General features: G+C 29.7%; 1 protein-coding gene across 3 annotated transcripts in view; it reads right to left on the bottom strand.

Annotated features, from left to right (window-relative positions):
- Positions 1 to 6,645: 6,645 nt before the first annotated feature.
- Positions 6,646 to 19,248, bottom strand: part of LOC143072203 (rho GTPase-activating protein 19-like) — a 32,393-nt gene continuing 19,790 nt past the window's right edge. Inside the window, exons 1-13 of one of the 3 annotated variants that reach the window (XM_076247030.1) lie at positions 17,036 to 17,140; positions 16,319 to 16,552; positions 15,785 to 15,877; positions 14,891 to 15,100; positions 12,848 to 13,068; positions 12,216 to 12,302; positions 11,738 to 11,842; positions 11,088 to 11,252; positions 10,252 to 10,335; positions 9,818 to 9,898; positions 9,239 to 9,322; positions 8,498 to 8,803; positions 6,646 to 8,081 (exon numbers count right to left, since the gene is read on the bottom strand). In XM_076247030.1, the coding sequence (XP_076103145.1) occupies positions 7,995 to 8,081; positions 8,498 to 8,803; positions 9,239 to 9,322; positions 9,818 to 9,898; positions 10,252 to 10,335; positions 11,088 to 11,252; positions 11,738 to 11,842; positions 12,216 to 12,302; positions 12,848 to 13,068; positions 14,891 to 15,100; positions 15,785 to 15,877; positions 16,319 to 16,552; positions 17,036 to 17,075 (1,797 nt within the window). In that variant the 5' untranslated portion in view covers positions 17,076 to 17,140 and the 3' untranslated portion in view covers positions 6,646 to 7,994. Of the gene's footprint in view, positions 8,082 to 8,497; positions 8,804 to 9,238; positions 9,323 to 9,817; positions 9,899 to 10,251; positions 10,336 to 11,087; positions 11,253 to 11,737; positions 11,843 to 12,215; positions 12,303 to 12,847; positions 13,069 to 14,890; positions 15,101 to 15,784; positions 15,878 to 16,318; positions 16,553 to 17,035; positions 17,141 to 19,248 lie in introns of those variants that run through there. The other 2 variants (XM_076247031.1, XM_076247029.1) reach the window with 2 other exon arrangements.

The following is a 19,248-nucleotide window of genomic DNA, read 5'->3' as shown; positions in this document are numbered from 1 at the left end:
ATTAATTAATGTTTGTTTATTTATTTGTTTAGGAAATAAGTATGACGTACATTTTCACTGAACTAGGACACTTTTTATAATAGTTTTTCGATATCGCTCGGGCAAAAATAATCACGAATATAATGCCTACCCATGTTAAAACTACAATAAAGTATAGTTTGCATCAATTATTTCTTGAACCTACCATTTTTTTTGTCTGTGTTGGATTTGTGTGGCATTGAAAAAAACAGGTATAAACTACACAGTGCAGCTTCCAACAAGAATACAAGATTTATTGATTTTCAAAATGCGACCAAAATTAAAAATTTGCTCGCAGCGGAAAAAATTCAACAGTTTGATTTTCATTGAAATAAAATAATTGTTATGATTTACACACCGTTACTTTTTCCAATATAAATATTCGAACTATTTTGTTTGTTGTTTCCTTTATAAATTTACATCATTTTTAAAAAGACCACGCGTCTTCGATATTTAGAAGACTATAAAAGCGATGTTCATTATCTTTCTTCTGCTGTAAGTTTAATTTAGTTATTTTGTGTCATAATTGCAATCTCGTATGTTTTAAATTTGAATAAAGAAGATTCAGGTTGTCTTATACGTCAATGATACACACAAACGATAACAAATAAAATAAGGTGCAACATTCATTCTCCATGAAAAGAATACATCACATGGATGTAATTTTTGTAAAAAAAATACCAATTTCGTGAGAAGTTGTGTGTTGGACTTGAAGAGCCAAGGCAAACTGACAAATATCTGAATGAACGAATCGATTTATGGTATATAAAAAAAAAAAGCCCACATGGTTATCATTGAATAAATAGAAGGCCACTCTTAAATGATCACAACGTAGAAGTTTTTGTTCTCTTAATCAATAAGATATTTTCTGAAATAACGCGGGTCCCTATTACCTTAAAAGTTTTTTTTGTTTTTTTTTACCATGAATAAACTTTTTTTTATTATTATTATTATTTATTGATATCAGCTCTGGACATTAATATTCTTAAAAGTGAAACTGTTGTAAGTGATGGTATAACAATTATTTAAAATAAATTCCTTAAATGATTTGTAAAAAGAAAGTTTCATTTTATGTATCAAAATTTGTAACAAATGATTATTTAAATCCCCACTTGAAGGCCTCCGATAGACTGAGTGAGCATAAAATCATCGCCCACGACAAACAAGTTAAAGGTAAACTTTTCAGTACAATTACTAATAAACGTTTTACTGTCGACCACACTGTTATGAATTTCGTTCTAACACTTTTTCAATAAATGTTCTTTCTGATACTACCTGTGTAAAGAATACTATGAATTACATGAATAACACTTTTTCATATAGATGTTCTATCTGATATTACCTTTGTAAGGATACTATAAATTACATGAATAACACTTTTTTCAATAAATGTTCTTTCTGATACTACCTGTGTAAAGAATTCTATGAATTACATGAATAACACTTTTTCATATAGATGTTCTATCTGATATTACCTTTGTAAAGAATACTATGAATTACATGAATAACACTTTTTCATATAGATGTTCTATCTGATATTACCTTTGTAAAGAATACTATAAATTACATGAATAACACTTTTTCAATAAATGTTCTTTCTGATATTACCTTTGTAAAGAATGCTATGAATTACATGAATAACGCTTTTTCATATAGATGTTCTATCTGATATTACCTTTGTATTGAATACTATGAATTACATGAATAACACTTTTTCAATAAATGTTCTTTCTGATACTACCTGTGTAAAGAATACCATGAATTACATGAATAACACTTTTTATATAGATGTTCTATCTGATACTACCTGTGTAAAGAATACTATAAATTACATGAATAACACTTTTTCAATAAATGTTCTTTCTGATATTACCTTTGTAAAGAATACTATGAATTACATGAATAACGCTTTTTCATATAAATGTTCTTTCTGATATAACCTTTGTAAAGAATACTATGAATTACATGAATAACGATTTTTCGTATAAATGTTCTTCTTGATATTACCTTTGTAAAGAATACTATGAATTTCATGAATAACAATTTTTCATATAAATGTTCTTTCTGATATTACCTTTGTAAAGAATACTATGAATTACATGAATAACGATTTTTCGTATAAATGTTCTTTTTGATATTACCTTTGTAAAGAATACTATGAATTTCACGAATAACACTTTTTCGTATAGATGTTCTATCTGATATTACCTTTGTAAAGAATACTATGAATTTCATGAATAACACTTTTTCATATAAATGTTCTTTCTGCTACTACCTTTGTAAAGAATACTATGAATTACATGAATAACGATTTTTCGTATAAATGTTCTTCTTGATATCACCTAAGTAAAGAATACTATGAATTTCATGAATAACACTTTTTCATATAGATGTTCTATCTGATATTACCTTTGTAAAGAATACTTTAAATTACATGAATAACACTTTTTCAATAAATGTTCTTTCTGATATTACCTTTGTAAAGAATACTTTAAATTACATGAATAACACTTTTTCAATAAATGTTCTTTCTGATATTACCTTTGTAAAGAATGCTATGAATTACATGAATAACGCTTTTTCATATAAATGTTCTTTCTGATATTACCTTTGTAAAGAATGCTATGAATTACATGAATAACGCTTTTTCATATAAATGTTCTTCTTGATATTACCTTTGTTAAGAATATTATGAATTATATGAATAACGCTTTTTCATATAGATGTTCTATCTGATATTACCTTTGTAAAGAATACTATAAACTACATGAATAACGCTTTTTCATATAAATGTTCTTTCTGATACTACCTGTGTAAAGAATACTATGAACTACATGAATAACACTTTTTCATATAGATGTTCTATCTGATATTACCTTTGTAAAGAATACTATGAATTACATGAATAACGATTTTTCGTATAAATGTTCTTTCTGCTATGAATTACATGAATAACATGTTCATGCTTTTACAAAAATAGAATTTTCACTGATTCAGAGTTTTTTTTTAATATGTCGTAAAAAAGTATATTTTAGCACGTGAGATATCGTATAAACTATATCAGATATCTAATGAGGTTTTTCTACCTCAGGCATAGATAACCTTAGCTGTATTTGGCAAAACTTTTAGGAATTTTGGTCCTTAATGCCATACAAGTTCGTACTTTATTTGGCCCTTTTAACTTTTTTTTATTAGAACGTCACTGATGAGTCTTTTGTAGACGAAATGCGCGTCTGGCATATATACAAAATTTAGTCCTGGTATCTATGATGAGTTTATTTATGAACTATATAAGATATCTTATAAACTATATAAGATATCTTATAAACTATATAAGATATCTTATAAACTATATTAGATATCTCATAAACTTAAGAAGATATCTTATAGACTAAATAAGATATCTTATACACTTAAGAAGATATCAGATAAATTAAAGAAGCTATCTTATATAAAAAAATATTTATAAGATATCTTATATAAAAATATTAAAAAGATATCAAATGATTTATTCGTTATATTGTCGAATTTATCTCTTTCTATGATAACATGTGCATGCTATAAAAAAATAGAATTTTCACTGATTCAGATGTTTTTAATGTGTGGTAAAATAGTATATTTTAGTACGTGAGATAAACTATATGCGATGTCTTATCGTCTCAGTGTCATCCATTTAACTTTGGAGATTATTTTCCAATAAAAAAGAACTTTTTTGTTTATGGAATAGTTATGCCTTCTCTTTGTGCATTCAATTATCTTCGACGTCATAACTATATTGAGAGAGAAACAGAAGAAGGTGAACGTGTTGTGGATTATTTTGACAGTGTTTTCTTTTATTTGGGTTTAGACAGAGGCGGATTTAGGGGGGGGGGGGCAGGCCCCCCTTTTGGGAAAAAAATAGGTTGCTTATATAGGTAATCACCGAAGCGTGACTGGAGGGGGCCCCCTCTAAGTTCAGTCAGTGGGCCCCCACTTATGAAAATTTCTGGATCCGCCACTGTTAGATGTAACAAATAAATGTGTTAACGGCAGTATACGAAGGTGGTACATTCAAATGAGATATGGAATTCAAAAATTTATCTTCAACTTGATATTATTGAAGGGCTGCATGAGTAATTTAACAGGCGGACTTGTTATAAAGAGTAAGGAATACAACTCGCCACCATCGCTAGTAAACGAGTACAAGGAAAGCCAAAATATATTTGATACATCACAGGAAGCTTTAATTAAACCAAAATACAAACAGAGAGCCATTGCACATCATACAACTTACCAAGAATTGTTTTATGAAACTTCTCCAGCTTCTGAAATACAGTATCGTTGCTTTCCGGGCGAAAAAATAAAATTCAAATGTGAATGGACACTGGCTAAACATAAAGTTCCTAACTTGAAGGTTGTCCGAAGCTTTACAAAATGGACAATGATTGGGCTTAAAAATATTGAACACGTTTTGCATTATAGAAGATACATAGAGTCAACAGAAAATTATCAAACAGACAGATTTAATAGATTTTTCATAAATTCAGAAGATTTTGGGGTATATTATTTATGGCACTCGGAGATGCATACTCATTTAATATGTAGGTTTGAGTTGAAAAAGGCAAAAGTTGTGACGGAATATATTCAAGTTCCAGTTGGAAGCTTCTTGATACTTGGTAATCATATTTTTCATACATTTGCCAACATATCGGATTTAACTCATTTATTTGGTTTCCTTACATTATGTACACAATAGAAACCTCCATTGCAACCACCAAGTGTTGTCTAATGTTGAATCAAAATGTTAAGATTCAATCAAACCAATGTTTGTTCTTGTTAATAGTTCAGTGCTTTTTTTTATGGAAGAGCTAATCAGAACACAGCACTATTGGGAACATTTTTATCTTCTTTTGTTGAGATAAGTCTAGAAGTACTTAGAGTGTTCTAACAATAGAATTTTAGCACAAATTATGAATCTGAATATTGCCACATGTGAAATATGATGATGATGTAAATGCTGCTAACAGATGTAAAATTCATAACACCATTACAAAGGAACTTAAAACCAGATGCTCTGCAAGGCGCAGCTTTATACGACCGCAGATTAATTTTGGACCCCGATTTGGACCAACTTGAAAACTGGGCCAATAATCAAAAATCTAAGTACATTTTTAGACTCAGCATATCAAAGAACCCCAAGGATTCAATTTTTGTTAAAATCAAACTAAGTTTAATTTTGGACTCTTTGGACCTTAATGTAGACCAATTTGAAAACGGGACCAAAAATTAAGAATCTACATACACAGTTAGATTCGGCATATCTAGAACCCCAATTATTCAATTTTTGATGAAATCAAACAAAGTTCAATTTTGGACCCTTTGGGCCCCTTATTCATAAACTGTTGGGACCAAACCTCCCAAAATCAAACCCAACCTTCCTTTTATGGTCATAAACCTTGTGTTTAAATTTCATATAATTTCTATTTACTTATACTAAAATTATGGTGCGAAAACAAAGAATAATGCTTATTTGGGCCCCTTTTTGGCCCCTAATTCCTAAACTGTTGGGACCAAAACTCCCAAAATCAATCCCAACCTTCCTTTTGTATTCATAAACCTTGTGTTTAAATTTCATTGATTTCTATTTACTTATACTAAAGTTATTGTACGAAAACCAAGAATATTGCTTGTTTGGGCCCTTTTTTGGCCCCTAATTCCTAAACTGTTGGAACCAAAACTCCCAAAATCAATTCCAACCTTCCTTTTGTGGTCATAAACCTTGTGTCAAAATTTCATAGATTTCAATTTACTTAAACTAAAGTTATAGTGCGAAAACCAAGAAAATGCTTATTTGGGCCCTTTTTGGCCCCTAATTCCTAAACTGTTGGGACCAAAACTCCCAAAATCAATCCCAACCTTCCTTTTGTGGTCATAAACCTTGTGTTGAAATTTCATAGATTTCTATTCACTTTTACTAAAGTTAGAGTGCGGAAACTAAAAGTATTCGGACGACGACGCCAACGTGATAGCAATATACGACGAAAAATTAAAAAATTTTTGCGGTCGTATAAAAATTGTACATTTTTTCATATGCCACAAAGCTTATAATTTTGTTCCTACATATTCATTTATTGATTTACTATGGACTTAATCAAAACAATGTGTAAAGAAAAAACTTTGCACCATATACATCTATTTTTTTTAACCCATTACAAATGATTATAATGAATATAATAAAGCTGTTTAACCATTTTAATTCCCCCCAATAAAACCAAAAATCTGTTTTTGTAAACTAACTTGAAATATTATCAACAAAAAGACAACAAGGAGACAATTTTGTTTACATGATTTTAATGATCTACATGTCAAGACATGGTACAAAGATAACATGATAAATATGTGATATGTGATAAGAAATACATCAATTCAACTACAGATATATTGTGATATGTGATAATGAATTCTTACAAAAATCTTAGCAGTAGTCGAGCTTTATAAAAACAACCATTAATCATGAAATATCATTAGTAATACAAAACTGAACACAACTTTTGTTTTAGGAGTTTTCATATTCTTATATCTGAAATCTATTGGATATCGTTTTCATACAGTTTATTTGTGGATTTACTCGTCAAAATTAATTTTAAATGTTTTTTATTATCTTTTTGGTTCATCTATATTTGATATTATTACCCGTTTGATCTGGTCATGTCATAAGCAGTTGGTTGCTTAACAACCAAAATTATTTGCATTTTGTGTTTACAATATATCATACAAGTCTATGTACATGTAGAAATTAGCACTAAAGAATACAGAAATAAGAAAGACAGACAAAGAAAAGGAATGTCTAAGCACAAAGTGGAACATTTATATCATTATTTAAAAGGTTGGATTCATTTGTACCATTTACAAGGATCTTTAAATATCAAACTTCACGTCTTATGCAATGGTTTTGAAGTAGTTTATCAAATCAGGACTCATCTAATATTTCCAATGACTATCTTTAATTTAATTTTAAATTATTGACAGATATGTTTTTATTCCATTAAAACAGTTATGAGTCCCCTCTATGCTTTATTGAGTTTTGTCAGAAAAATTGGATCAGTACTCTTGACTAGTGAGAATTTTAATTAATATTGTATCATTTTTTTCAAAATTATACTTAGATTTGTTTAATAAGTTGTGCAATACTTAAAGTAAAAAAAACTCTTTATAAACCAGACCTGAAAATCATAATAAGCATCACATCCAATCATTAAGCTATTTAGTTAAAATAGTAGTGTTAGACATAAATGTTCCACCTCTTTACACAGAAAAAACATAGACTCGAGTCATACAAATTAACAAATATTACATACATTTACACACCAATTAGCAGATGCCACGCATCACTACACAGAACAGTAAACACTCATATACATGTAACTCTACCACATTTAACAATAACAAAAGCTTCACAAATCCTAAACAAATAATACTACAAGCAAAGTATTTCAGCAAAAATAAAGCTATTTTGCATTTAAATCGGAAGCCATATTAATATAAAAATTATTGAAAAATGCTGGTAACAATTTGAGTAATTCTAATTTTGAACAAAAATTAATTGCCAAATTGGTAAAGTTTTAATCAACAATCATCATTCAGTGTTTTACTTGCACACAATTAGAAAATTTACTTTGAAATAATGAAGTCTTTGACTTCAAAGAGAAAATATTTAGAAATAATCTAATAATTATATTAATAGACAATATATTTTATTTATCATGGGGACATTTTAATTCACATTGTGAAAATCGATAAAAATTTAATCATAATGTTCTATTTTTGTCTTTCTCTCCTCGTTAAAATTTTGTACAATTTTCCAGTATATACAATTAATAACTATGTACATTTTATAATAAAACTTTGAGTATTAACTTAACAATATCTTTACATTGCTCTCCTGATATTTTAGCACTATTTAATGTCACTGAGTTATCTCCCTTGATCAGAACTCTCTAGAGTTGACTTTCTCTTGATTTCAGACTTGGAGATAGAGTCATTGCCATCACTGGAGCTCTTGATCGTGGTGTATTCATTGCTTTCTGAAAAATAATATGAAGAGATTCTTAAATATTGAACTTTTGTAGTTTCTGTTTACAACAATGATAAAAAAAATTGAAAGTCATATTAAATTTTTAGGATAACAAATGCATTACACTATTGCCATTGTTAAATATACAGTAATCATTGTTTTATTTATTGGAAACTTTAAAGAAATATCAGGTATTAAATTATACTCTGAAAATTATCTGAAATGTTCAAAGAATGAAGAAATTCGCGAGTATTCTTTTTAATTGGAGTAAGTGGTACAAGAGGGTAACATAACCAAAAGAACAATGGACACATCAATCATATTCACTTCGTATGTGGGCTTTTCAGTTGGATGAGGAAAAGGTGAAGTGTTAAATATGATAGAAGCTGTCTTATTTTTGAAGATTAACAATAAAATACTAATTACCTTCATAACTTGAGGACAGTCTTTAAATGTGTTGGAGATGGGTGAAAATGACAGTGGTGACACCATGGCAACAGGCTTCCCATGAAGCTCTGGTGTGAATCGTAAAACTCGGGTTTCTGGTGGGTTCTTGATCAAATATTGTATTTCGTTCTCGAGGGACGGGATAGGTTCTGGTGTTGGGCGTTTCTCTGGTATGCTGCCATCACTACTCCCACTACTCAGACGTTTTCGTGCTTTAGGGGTACGGTTTCTGGGTGTGGCTGGTGATTTACAGAGATCAACTATGTGAACTGCAGGACTGTTTGGCTGAAAAGATAACAAGAAATGTAAATGCAACATTCTATCTTATAAAGACAAAGAGATTTTTGATTTATGATTCTTTAATGAAAGTTTTATTGGGAATATTCATTCTTTGAAAGTCAAATAGATTTACTGTAATGATTTGGCATCAAACCCTAACATGCCTAAGAAAAAGTCCATTACTTGGAAACCAATAAATTTTTCAGTGATCCAATTACAAATGAAAGACCAATTATAAAGTTTGATTCTAAAAATTATATATATGCACAGAACTAAACTAACAGCTAGCAGCATTAACTATGTGTAGAAAAGCACCGTAAACCCTCAAGAAAACAATATAATTTTACATTTTAAAACTCACTGCTGAAACCTTACCCAAACCTTTGATATGATCAATATTATAAACAGTTTATCTTCAACTTTATAAATATATGTACTTACTGTTGTCAGTATTCTCAATTTTGCAGAGGGTTTGTCGTTGGTGAAAACATTATCTAAGTTGTCATTCTCATCAATATTGATTGGCTGGAAAGAAAAAAAGACCATGATTAAATATTTCTGTTATATTAGGTCAAAGAGACAAAAATTTACCCAGCGTTCATAATAGTTGTAAATTATGGACAAATAAAAAGAATGACAAATCTTAAACTTCTAAAAGTCTAGGTAAGCAATGAAATACGCCAAGAGAGACAACCAGATAATTAGAGAACAGATCAATTATTTTGGGAGATTATGTTTTCATTCATTTACTTAATAAATATTTAAATTACTGAACTATTAAACAAGAAATCTTGCTCACAAATAAAACACCAGTTGCAGGTTTTAGGTAAACAGGAAATTGTTTTTTCAATTTATGTGAAATTGCATCAAATAGTATAGCATGCTCACATAAAGCTTGATACCAAATTTAAGAAAGCTCAGATTTGTAGTTCCCTAGTAAAAAGCAAGGATGGAAAAATATAAACAAATATAAAACACTACCCTCCTCCTTATGAGGTATAATAATTATTATTATCTTACCTTTGTAAGTGTCCATGGGAGGCCAGCAGTACACTCATTGGGGTCATTTGATCCTCTCCTTTTATGTCGACTAAATCTCTTCTGAAAAAAATTTGGAAATATTATATAACAATTTAAAAATTCCAAGTAAACTTTGAAATATGAAATTTAGTGTCTTGTGGGAAAAACTTTTGTTTTTCTGTTTTGATTAGCAACTGATGAGCATTATCACACAAGCTTGTGAAGGGCATGTGAAATCTTTTGTATATATATTTTTTTAAATATTACATTAATTCATCAAACTCGTTTGACATTAAATTCGATATTTAAACAGCTTCATTCATTCAATGTAAGTTTTATTGAACTGATTAATTTATCTGTTAGCATCTGACATTTAAAGAAAAGAATTGACCCACACATGGTTTATGTCGTACAGGATATAGTGTAAAGCTTACCTTTATTTGTTCTCCAAAAGTTCTACTCCTATGATGTTTCCTGGGCTTAGCACAACTCTCATTCAAACCATTAGCATTGTTAAACTGAAAGAGATTATAATAATTCAATCATCAACTTGTGGTCATTCATCTTGATTCTAAAATCTTATCAAGATAAAATACGGCTTGAAGAATAATACAATGTTGTCATATCAAATCCAAACTTTGTATAAAGACATCAATTGCATACAAAATGTTTATAATAAAAAGTTGAATAGTTGTGCACACATGCTACAGCATGTCTTTAGCTTTTAAAAGACAACAACTGGTTCAAATGATTACAACCTATACTACTTAATTAAAACAAGGACGTATATTAGTTATACGTCCTTGATTAAAATAATTGATCATTTCTGTGGGTTTCTTGTTCAGTATTAAACTAAATATATCTAAGATGTTTGTTCTATTATTGAATAATTTAATTTTGGATGTAACACGTCTTCTGATTGGCTGACGTTTTTTTGTTATGAGCCCATAGACATAATTTAGTCATGTGACCGTGACGTCATCAACGTTTTTTCATGGTTTTCTACGGTTTAAAATGGAATTTAGAATTAAATTATAAGAAATGACTCTAATATTTTTTCTGTCTATTCGAAATAACATAAAAAATTTGGTGCACACTGTTAAATAACCCGCTACACACGTTATTCAGTGTGCACCAAATTTTTTGTGTTATTTCTTCATAGACAGAAAAAATATTACAGTCATTCCTTAAATGTCCTGCTTGTCTTTTTGAGTTGTTGGATTGTTATCTTGTTGTTGTAACTCTAGATCTCCTTTAATTAATATCATACCTGCTTAAGAAGTTTTTTCTTCCTTGCTGACTCAGGCATAGATTGTACATGTGCATACAATTTAGCCAGTGCCACTTGTGTATCTGTGTCCGAGTCTGAAGACGACTTTCTGTCTACGAATGTAAACACTGTGTCTATAGCTGTCGCTGATGTTGTTGCTATTTTCTGAAAATGAGTAGTGACCATTAGCAAATTTTTTAATTAAATCATGCCACCATAAAGTTTTAAAAAACTTGTCATTATATACTACAGGATAGAAACTCTATTTCATATATATAACTTTAGTAAACAGAATACAATAAATTCATTCATTTTTATGGATATAAATTAAAAGTAATTTTGCATTTTTTTTTCAAAGAAGTTTTAAAAGTAGTTTATTAAACAGTTTAACTCAAGGTTGACCTTTAACCACAAAACCCTGTAAAATTGTATCTAAAGAATTATAATAAAATTCACAGTTCCTATATCATAAAAAAGGGTTTTTAACAGGTTATGTTTTTGATATGAAATGTCTATCGAATAATAATTATTCGAAGCAAATCATTGAAATCATGGCAATTTGTGCCAGCATGTCTATAATGGTTTTAAAAACATAAAAAGTTCCCAAACTTAGATTTTTTAATGCTAAAACTACTAAAATCCAAACTTACCTTGGTAGACAAATTCTCCTTATTTTCATTTTTATTGGTGTATTTATTTGGTGTTTCCATCTGTTTCCAAAAGTTGGCTACATCTACTGCTAATTCTTTTGGGATCTACAAACATTGAAAAATGTTCTTTTTATACCATATATACATATAAAAGATACATCTGAAAGTGGATCCTTTTAATATTAATGTATTTTCCTTGCAACAAACTGCTGTGTAACTTTAAGGGTATAAATAATCCTAAAGGGAGATAATCTTTAAAAATAATCAAATCGTTTTATTCCCATTCCAAAGCATCTTACTGCCTCAGACAGTATGAAATTTTTGAATGCATTATAAATGCTAAATTTCGATAAAATTTTAAATTAGCTGAAATGTTATGGTTATTTCATATTAAAACCAGAAAAGTTTGGGAATATTTGGCAAAATATTGTGTACCTCTTTATGTGTGTTATATTTTGCCATAGTTTTATATTCTTACCTTAAATATAGATGGACCATATTCAATCATGAAAGCCACGGCTTTAGACACAACTGGTGATATGCACTGTAATTCTGAAGCACCTAACTGAAAAAACAAACAGGAAGATATGACAATGTGTACCACTTAAAATGATATTATAAATAAAAGTCAGCATTACACAACAAAAACCTGCAGAACTAGTTTATTTAATAACTATATATACTGTTTTATAAAGATGCTCATTTATGTATGCTTTTGAAAAATGCATCAACTCATTTCACAAAAAATTCTTGTCGAGAGTATTTCAGTATAACTTACAACCAATTTTATTGTTTAATAAATCTTTTGTGAAAAGAGTCCCAATATATCAAATGACATACATTTTTCTATTGCCCTTCGTTATTTTTAGTAAGTTGGCAAAGTTCGGAACTAAGTTTCTCGTATATGGTTTATAAGACAATTTTGTATAACTTGCTCAATTTAAGCATATTCTGATCTCTTAAATAACTTAGTGCGACTTTTTTTTCTCATTGCTTTAAAATTTTACTTATATTCAAACAGAAAATAAAATGTGAATCTTTTTCCTCACTGATGTTCAGAGTGTGTAAAAACTAAAAAAAAATCTTATATAATACATTCAGTGTCCTTACCTTTCTAGAGCACAATAAATGAGGGGCAAACAATGTTCCGAGGGACTGAGCTGTCATCATGTTTCCACTCGTCTTGGTTACTTTGTGTAATAGATCAATCAAACATTCCAAGAGGAGGGAATTTTCTGGGGGCAGCAGTAAAAACAACAACTGGAGGGTTTTCAACTGTTTTGACCTGGCCTTTGCTTTGTCTTTATCTAGCACTAAGTTTGATCCCATTTCTGAAAAAAGTCAAATGTAACAATTTTATACTATTAACAAGAGGCTGTCACAACGACAGCAAACCGGATTTATTAATATTTATTTGTGTCCTGGCAATATCACAAGAACCATTACTGATGAATGGTGAAAGTGAAAATCGTCAATATCAAATTTGACCTCCATTTTGTCATCAGTATCAACATCTTAAAATTTGAAAAGCTTAGATTGAATGGTTCATGAGTAAATGCAACAACGTGAATGGAAACGCCATTTCACAATCTTTCAAGAACCATAACTCCTGAACAGTAAAAGTCAAAATCGTCATAATTGAACTTGACTTTTAATTTGCCATCAGTAACAACAGATAAAAATTTCAAAAGCTTTGGTTGAATGGTTCATGAGAGCTTTGGTTGAATGGTTCATGAGAAAATGCACGGACACGACTAGAAACACCATTTTTCAATCTTTCAAGAACCATAACTCCTGAACGGTAAAAGTCAAAATCGTCATTATTGAACTTGACCTCCATTTTGTCATCAGTAACAACATATTAAAATTTGGGAAGCTTAGGTAGAACAGTTCATGCGTAAATGCACGGACACGACTGGAAACTCCATTTTTCAATCTATCAAGAACCATAACTCCTGAACGGTAAAAGTCAAAATCGCCATTATTGAATTTGACCTCCATTTTGTCATCAGTAACAACATATTAAAATTTGGGAAGCTTAGGTAGAACAGTTCATGCGTAAATGCACGGACACGACTGTAAACTCCATTTTTCAATCTTTCAAGAACCATAACTCCTGAACGGTAAAAGTCAAAATCGCCATTATTGAACTTGACCTTCATTTAGTTGTCAGTAACAACATATTAAAATTTTAAAAGCTTTGGTTGAACGGTTCATGAGTTAATGCACGGACAACATTTGATTCCCGCCCGCCCGCCCGACCGACCGCACGCCCGACCGCCGTACATCCCCAAATCAATAACCGACATTTTTGTCACAAAAATCCGGTTAAAAAATGTTTTAAGAGAAAATACAGTGCATATATAAATACATTACATGAAAATTCCTAAAGTTTCATTATTCTTTACGTTATTGCATTTATCCATAAAACTAAGGATTTATATAGTACTATACAAATCCTTGATAAAAGCATTCAATTTTTCATAATAATAAAAAATTCACCCCAAAAGATCAATTTCCACAATTAGAAATAAACCTTTCATTTCATGGGTAATTGTTATACAATGTATGAGTTAGCTTTGCTAACAAATTTCACATTGTGGGTCCCATGCATTGAATGATATCTTCACTCTGTTTTACATTTTAGGAATGACTTTGGTGCACACTGAATAACGCGCGTAGCGGGTTATTTAACAGTGTGCACCACATTTTTTATGTAATTTCGAATAGACAGAAAAAATATTACAGTCATTTCTTATAATTTAATTCTAAATTCCATTTTAAACCGTAGAAAACCATGAAAAAACGTTGATGACGTCATGGTCACATGACTAAATTATGTCTATGGGCTGATAACAAAATAATGTCAGCCAATCAGACGACGCCTTACATCCAAAATTAGATTATTAATCATTGACGGTAAAAAAAAAGTTCTGATTCCTACTTCAAAAAATTACTTGCACAGATAATTATCTTTTTGATCAATTTTAAAAATTTCAAGACATTTTAAAAATATGTTAACCTTTTTTGGCTTGCTATCTAGGAGTTGCAAAAGATCCCTTGGTGGTCAATGTGAAAAAAATACCATCAAATATTGTTCTAAGGGACAGGCCATATTATGATTTGTACAGAAAGTTTGTTTAAATCACTTACCAACAATTTGAAGATGAGCTTCATAATTCTTCTCTGTAAGTAAAGGATCTGGTAATTCTCCTAGGTAATTCTTTAGCACTGTAGCACAATCATGATGAGAAAAAGTCCCATCGTCAAGTGACGTCAAAGAACCATCACTCAACCATTGCTTTAACAACCTCTGTCTGGCAACATTACCAGTCTTTCTGAATAATCCTTCTGTTGTTATATCTGTAATAAATATAATTATTAGAAAAAAAAATGCAAAAACCAGGACTTTATAGAATTTGCTAATCAAATTTTGTCAACTTTGCATTCCTCATCAAGCTTCAAACACAGGTTATGATAAGTATATTTTAGCAGAATAAAACATTAAAAGCATAACTTGAATTACATAAAATATGACACAATACACAAGACCATCCAAACCACTGAAGGTCCGAGAACACAATTATTTCGTAGTGCATTTCTTTTAGAACATAAATGAAAATAAAAAATATCCCTCCTGCGCTTTCTCAAAGAAACTTTTACAGTGTGTTGTACTACTTTTGGGACAAATTATATCAAAATAATAGAAAACTTCATCGGCTCTAACTCAAAATATGGACAATTTTATGTTTAGGGCGATTTGAAATCTTTTGACAGCTTCCGAAGTGCTTAATTTCAAGCTTTTTCAGCTGAACCAAATTACAACTTTCCTTTAAAATTCTGGACCCAAATTTTTTTACAGTGTAATTTCACCCCCCTACTTGCAATTTAAGGCATTAAACATGGAGAAATAAATTTGGAAGGGGTATAAAAATTAATGGCAAGTAACCCACTGTCAACACTAGGGACTATATTCGTGAACAACGAAAATCAAGGGAAGACAATTGTGGTCTCGGACCTGAAGCCTGAATAAACATATATACTTACTTTCTGGTCTACCTAGAAATTCTATCAGCTTGTATATAATGGCTACATTTTCTGATGTTAGTGGTGAACCAAATAAATGACCCTGTTTATCACCTGAAAAAAATAATCAGTGTTATATTAAATTTAAACAAAAATAAATAAAGAATTCTGTTACATTCAGCCATAAAGATTTTTGTATTCCTTATTAAGCTATCAGCTTTATTATTTTTACTTGTGACTAAATATCTTCATATTTTACTGAATACACCATGATATTCATTATTCAACTAGGGAGATAATTTGTGCCATTGATTATATTAAAGTTCTACATAACAATATTATTTTTAATTTACTATGCTGAATTGTGTACAATTTTTAAATAAAGAAACAAAATAATGCTACACAAAGTGCCTCAGAAAAAAACGCAGATAAACAAAAAATTAGGATCAACTGCTGACATCATTTCGTTAGAATCTGTCATCAATATTGCAATTCATTACAAATTCAACATATAACATATAACTTAAATGATTATTTTAAGTTTATAACTCTTACTTTTCTTTCTAGAAAATGGGGTTGACGATTTTTTCTGTCTTGTTTCTGTTCTTTCTACTGGTTTACTCTCTGAAAACATTTCATCAAGTTTTGATCCATCCAAGTCTAGATGGATTGACAAGTGCATACGTACTAGGGTCTGAAATTTTTCTGGCATACAGTTACGAAGTCTGCAGACATTTTTCTGAGCCTCTGACTGCCTGAGGCGTAGGGTAGGTGTAGACATGTCATAAGCTGAAAATAGAAAATTGAACATTGTAATCTAGCTAAAAAAAAATTCACAAGAAACCAGTAATTAATAATAATCATCAATATTATTTAAATACTTACAAAATAGTCCTTATATTTTAATAAAGTCATGCAGCATTGCAATAATTAAAAGTTTAAAAAAAAAAGAAGGAAAAACTCTAAAGTAGTAAAAATTTACAGATGATGCCAAAAAGTTCTTTTTGTTTTCATTTCTTTTTCAATTTGTTAAAAATCAACATCATGAACAATCCTTCAGTTAGGTTTACACATTGAAACCTACAGCTGTCTGTATAATTTATTAACTTCATTTTATCAAGTTATTATTTTTTTTTTTAAAGATCGTATTTCTTGTTTTTCTTATCTATTTTCTCTGATCCATTTTATTTGATTTTCTTTATGTAAAAATAGCAAAATTTCAGTCCTACTAAAATATTGATTTAATCGTAATGATTTTTTAAAAAAACTTACAGAATGTCATTTTCAATCCAGAAAAAAACAACCAATTCATGATTAGATATTTAGTGGTAAAAAATCCAGTTAACTTTTCACAACTAGACCAGTCACTTAACAAAATATAACTGTGTTTAATGGAGTCTATAAAACTTCTAGCTTTTATGGACTCTCCCAATACCCCATCACTGTTGACACTGTCAATTCCACCAAGTCAAAAATACCACATTACAGTGAGTTTGTGTAAACCCCCTACTGAGTTCTCTCCCTTTGTTTATTACTTTTGTCACTGAATACCCTAGGATGCCATGAAAAGACTGGTCAGTGTGAAATCGCAAGTTTATTGTCAACAGATTTCAATCAAAATCTGGTCTGAATAAAACAGAAAGGGTCAAGCTGAAGTCAGAGCCATTGAAAAAAATAAATCATTTGTAATTTTTAACTCTCAATGGTTAGCATGGTCAGCTAACATGGCTAATGGCAATTGACCAATACTTAACAGCTGTAAAATCAATAAGAACATAGTCATTGGCAATTTTTATGTCAGTGCGAAATTAATAAAAATTGAAAGTAAAACTTCAAAAGAAATAACTATTGCAGTCATACCAAGGATTAGTTTATCTAACTATACAAATCCTTGGTCATACCGAACATTTAAATGGATGAAAATTAAATTTAGATACTAAAATGCTAGAGGAAAACTTTCAATTTATTTTATCATTTGATAAAATTATTTAACATTTAGACTTAGAGAAACGATTCATTTGTATCATCTGTAAAAACTATTAAAAAACTTAATGTCCACCTTAACCTTTGGTGATAGCTGTGAAAAATCAGATAGTAGTATTTAACAAGCAAAAAACTCATTCATGCATTTTGGTCATCTGTAATTTTTTTCTAAATAACTAATAGATTTTATAAACCATTTCCAAAACAGATGGTAATTTTAATGTAAAACATCTGTAAATAATATGCAAATGAAAAATGAACTCAATATTACCAATTTTTCAGCCATGTCTATGTAATTGTCAAAATTCCCATATATGAAAAATATATTGCTGTTTAATTTCACAAGATTTACAAAATTGATAGACACTATTATCATTAATTAATTAGTTTCAAAGTTTTAAAGTTCTAATTTTTTATTAACCCATTTTTAAAAATGTACAAATTTAATGGCATCTTTAAACAAATCTTTTTTCTCTCAAAATAAGTTTATTCATACAAAAATTATTTTAAAAATACCCACAAATTTAATCTAACTTTCAAAAAAGACACATTTCGACAGCAAAATTGCCCTCCCCTCAAAATATAAACATTTACATCTGTTGGTCCCCAGACAAATAAATATATCTCAAATCTAAAACATCCCCCATTAATACAAAATAATGACACACAGTCAGAAGAAAATTGTAATTATATACTCTTTATGATAAAATCAAACATTTAAATTATGGGAAAAGCTATCTGAATATCAACATAACTGTCCACAACAATAGCCTCTGGTCAAAGCTTACTGGACAGAGATGGTCATCATTCTGGACATAACAAATCATTTAATTAACTGTAAAATGGACTTTTATGAGAGTGTCCTTTGAAGTTAGAGAGCTTTATAGACCTTCATAGCCTAAGGCCAGTATATGTATCTATAATGAGGCTTGAATTGTCAGTGTGAATGAAATTTCACAAGTTGACCCTATGACTTCCAGGGTGGTTTCACACTTCAATGAATAGTGCTGCTAATAAGATTATATCCAAAATTGATTTTTTTTTGGAAAAGAATGGTCATCTTATTTTGGATGATGTAACTCATCAATAGAATTAGGCCTGGAGATTGTCAGGTGTTATTGGCCCTAAACAGATGTTGGGGATGCTGAGTTTAGCATTTCCATCAATTGTATAAATGCCAGCTGCTTTCTGGACGTTTGCAATGTTTATAGCTGTTTAACCAGTCCCATATTTTGATCATGGAGGTTATTATATTGTCAATAAATAATACTTCCATGCTTTAAGGAAAAAGTCCTGCCAGTACAAATTTTATATACAAGCAGATATAAAATTAAACATTTTTATGTTTTTCTGTAATCAGATCCTAAATCTATTAATTGTTTGTAACATCCGATGAAAAAGTTGTGTCACGATTATGATTGGTTGGTGATTATATTTGTTTATCTGCAAATCCAGTGACGTAAACCAAGACGATAACAAATCTAAAACAATTAATATACAGT

The sequence above is a fragment of the Mytilus galloprovincialis genome, chromosome 4 (genome assembly GCF_965363235.1).
Source record: "Mytilus galloprovincialis chromosome 4, xbMytGall1.hap1.1, whole genome shotgun sequence".
NCBI lineage: Eukaryota > Metazoa > Mollusca > Bivalvia > Mytilida > Mytilidae > Mytilus > Mytilus galloprovincialis.
Note: the sequence above shows the minus strand (reverse complement) of the source record. Positions and strands in the feature narration are given on the sequence as shown.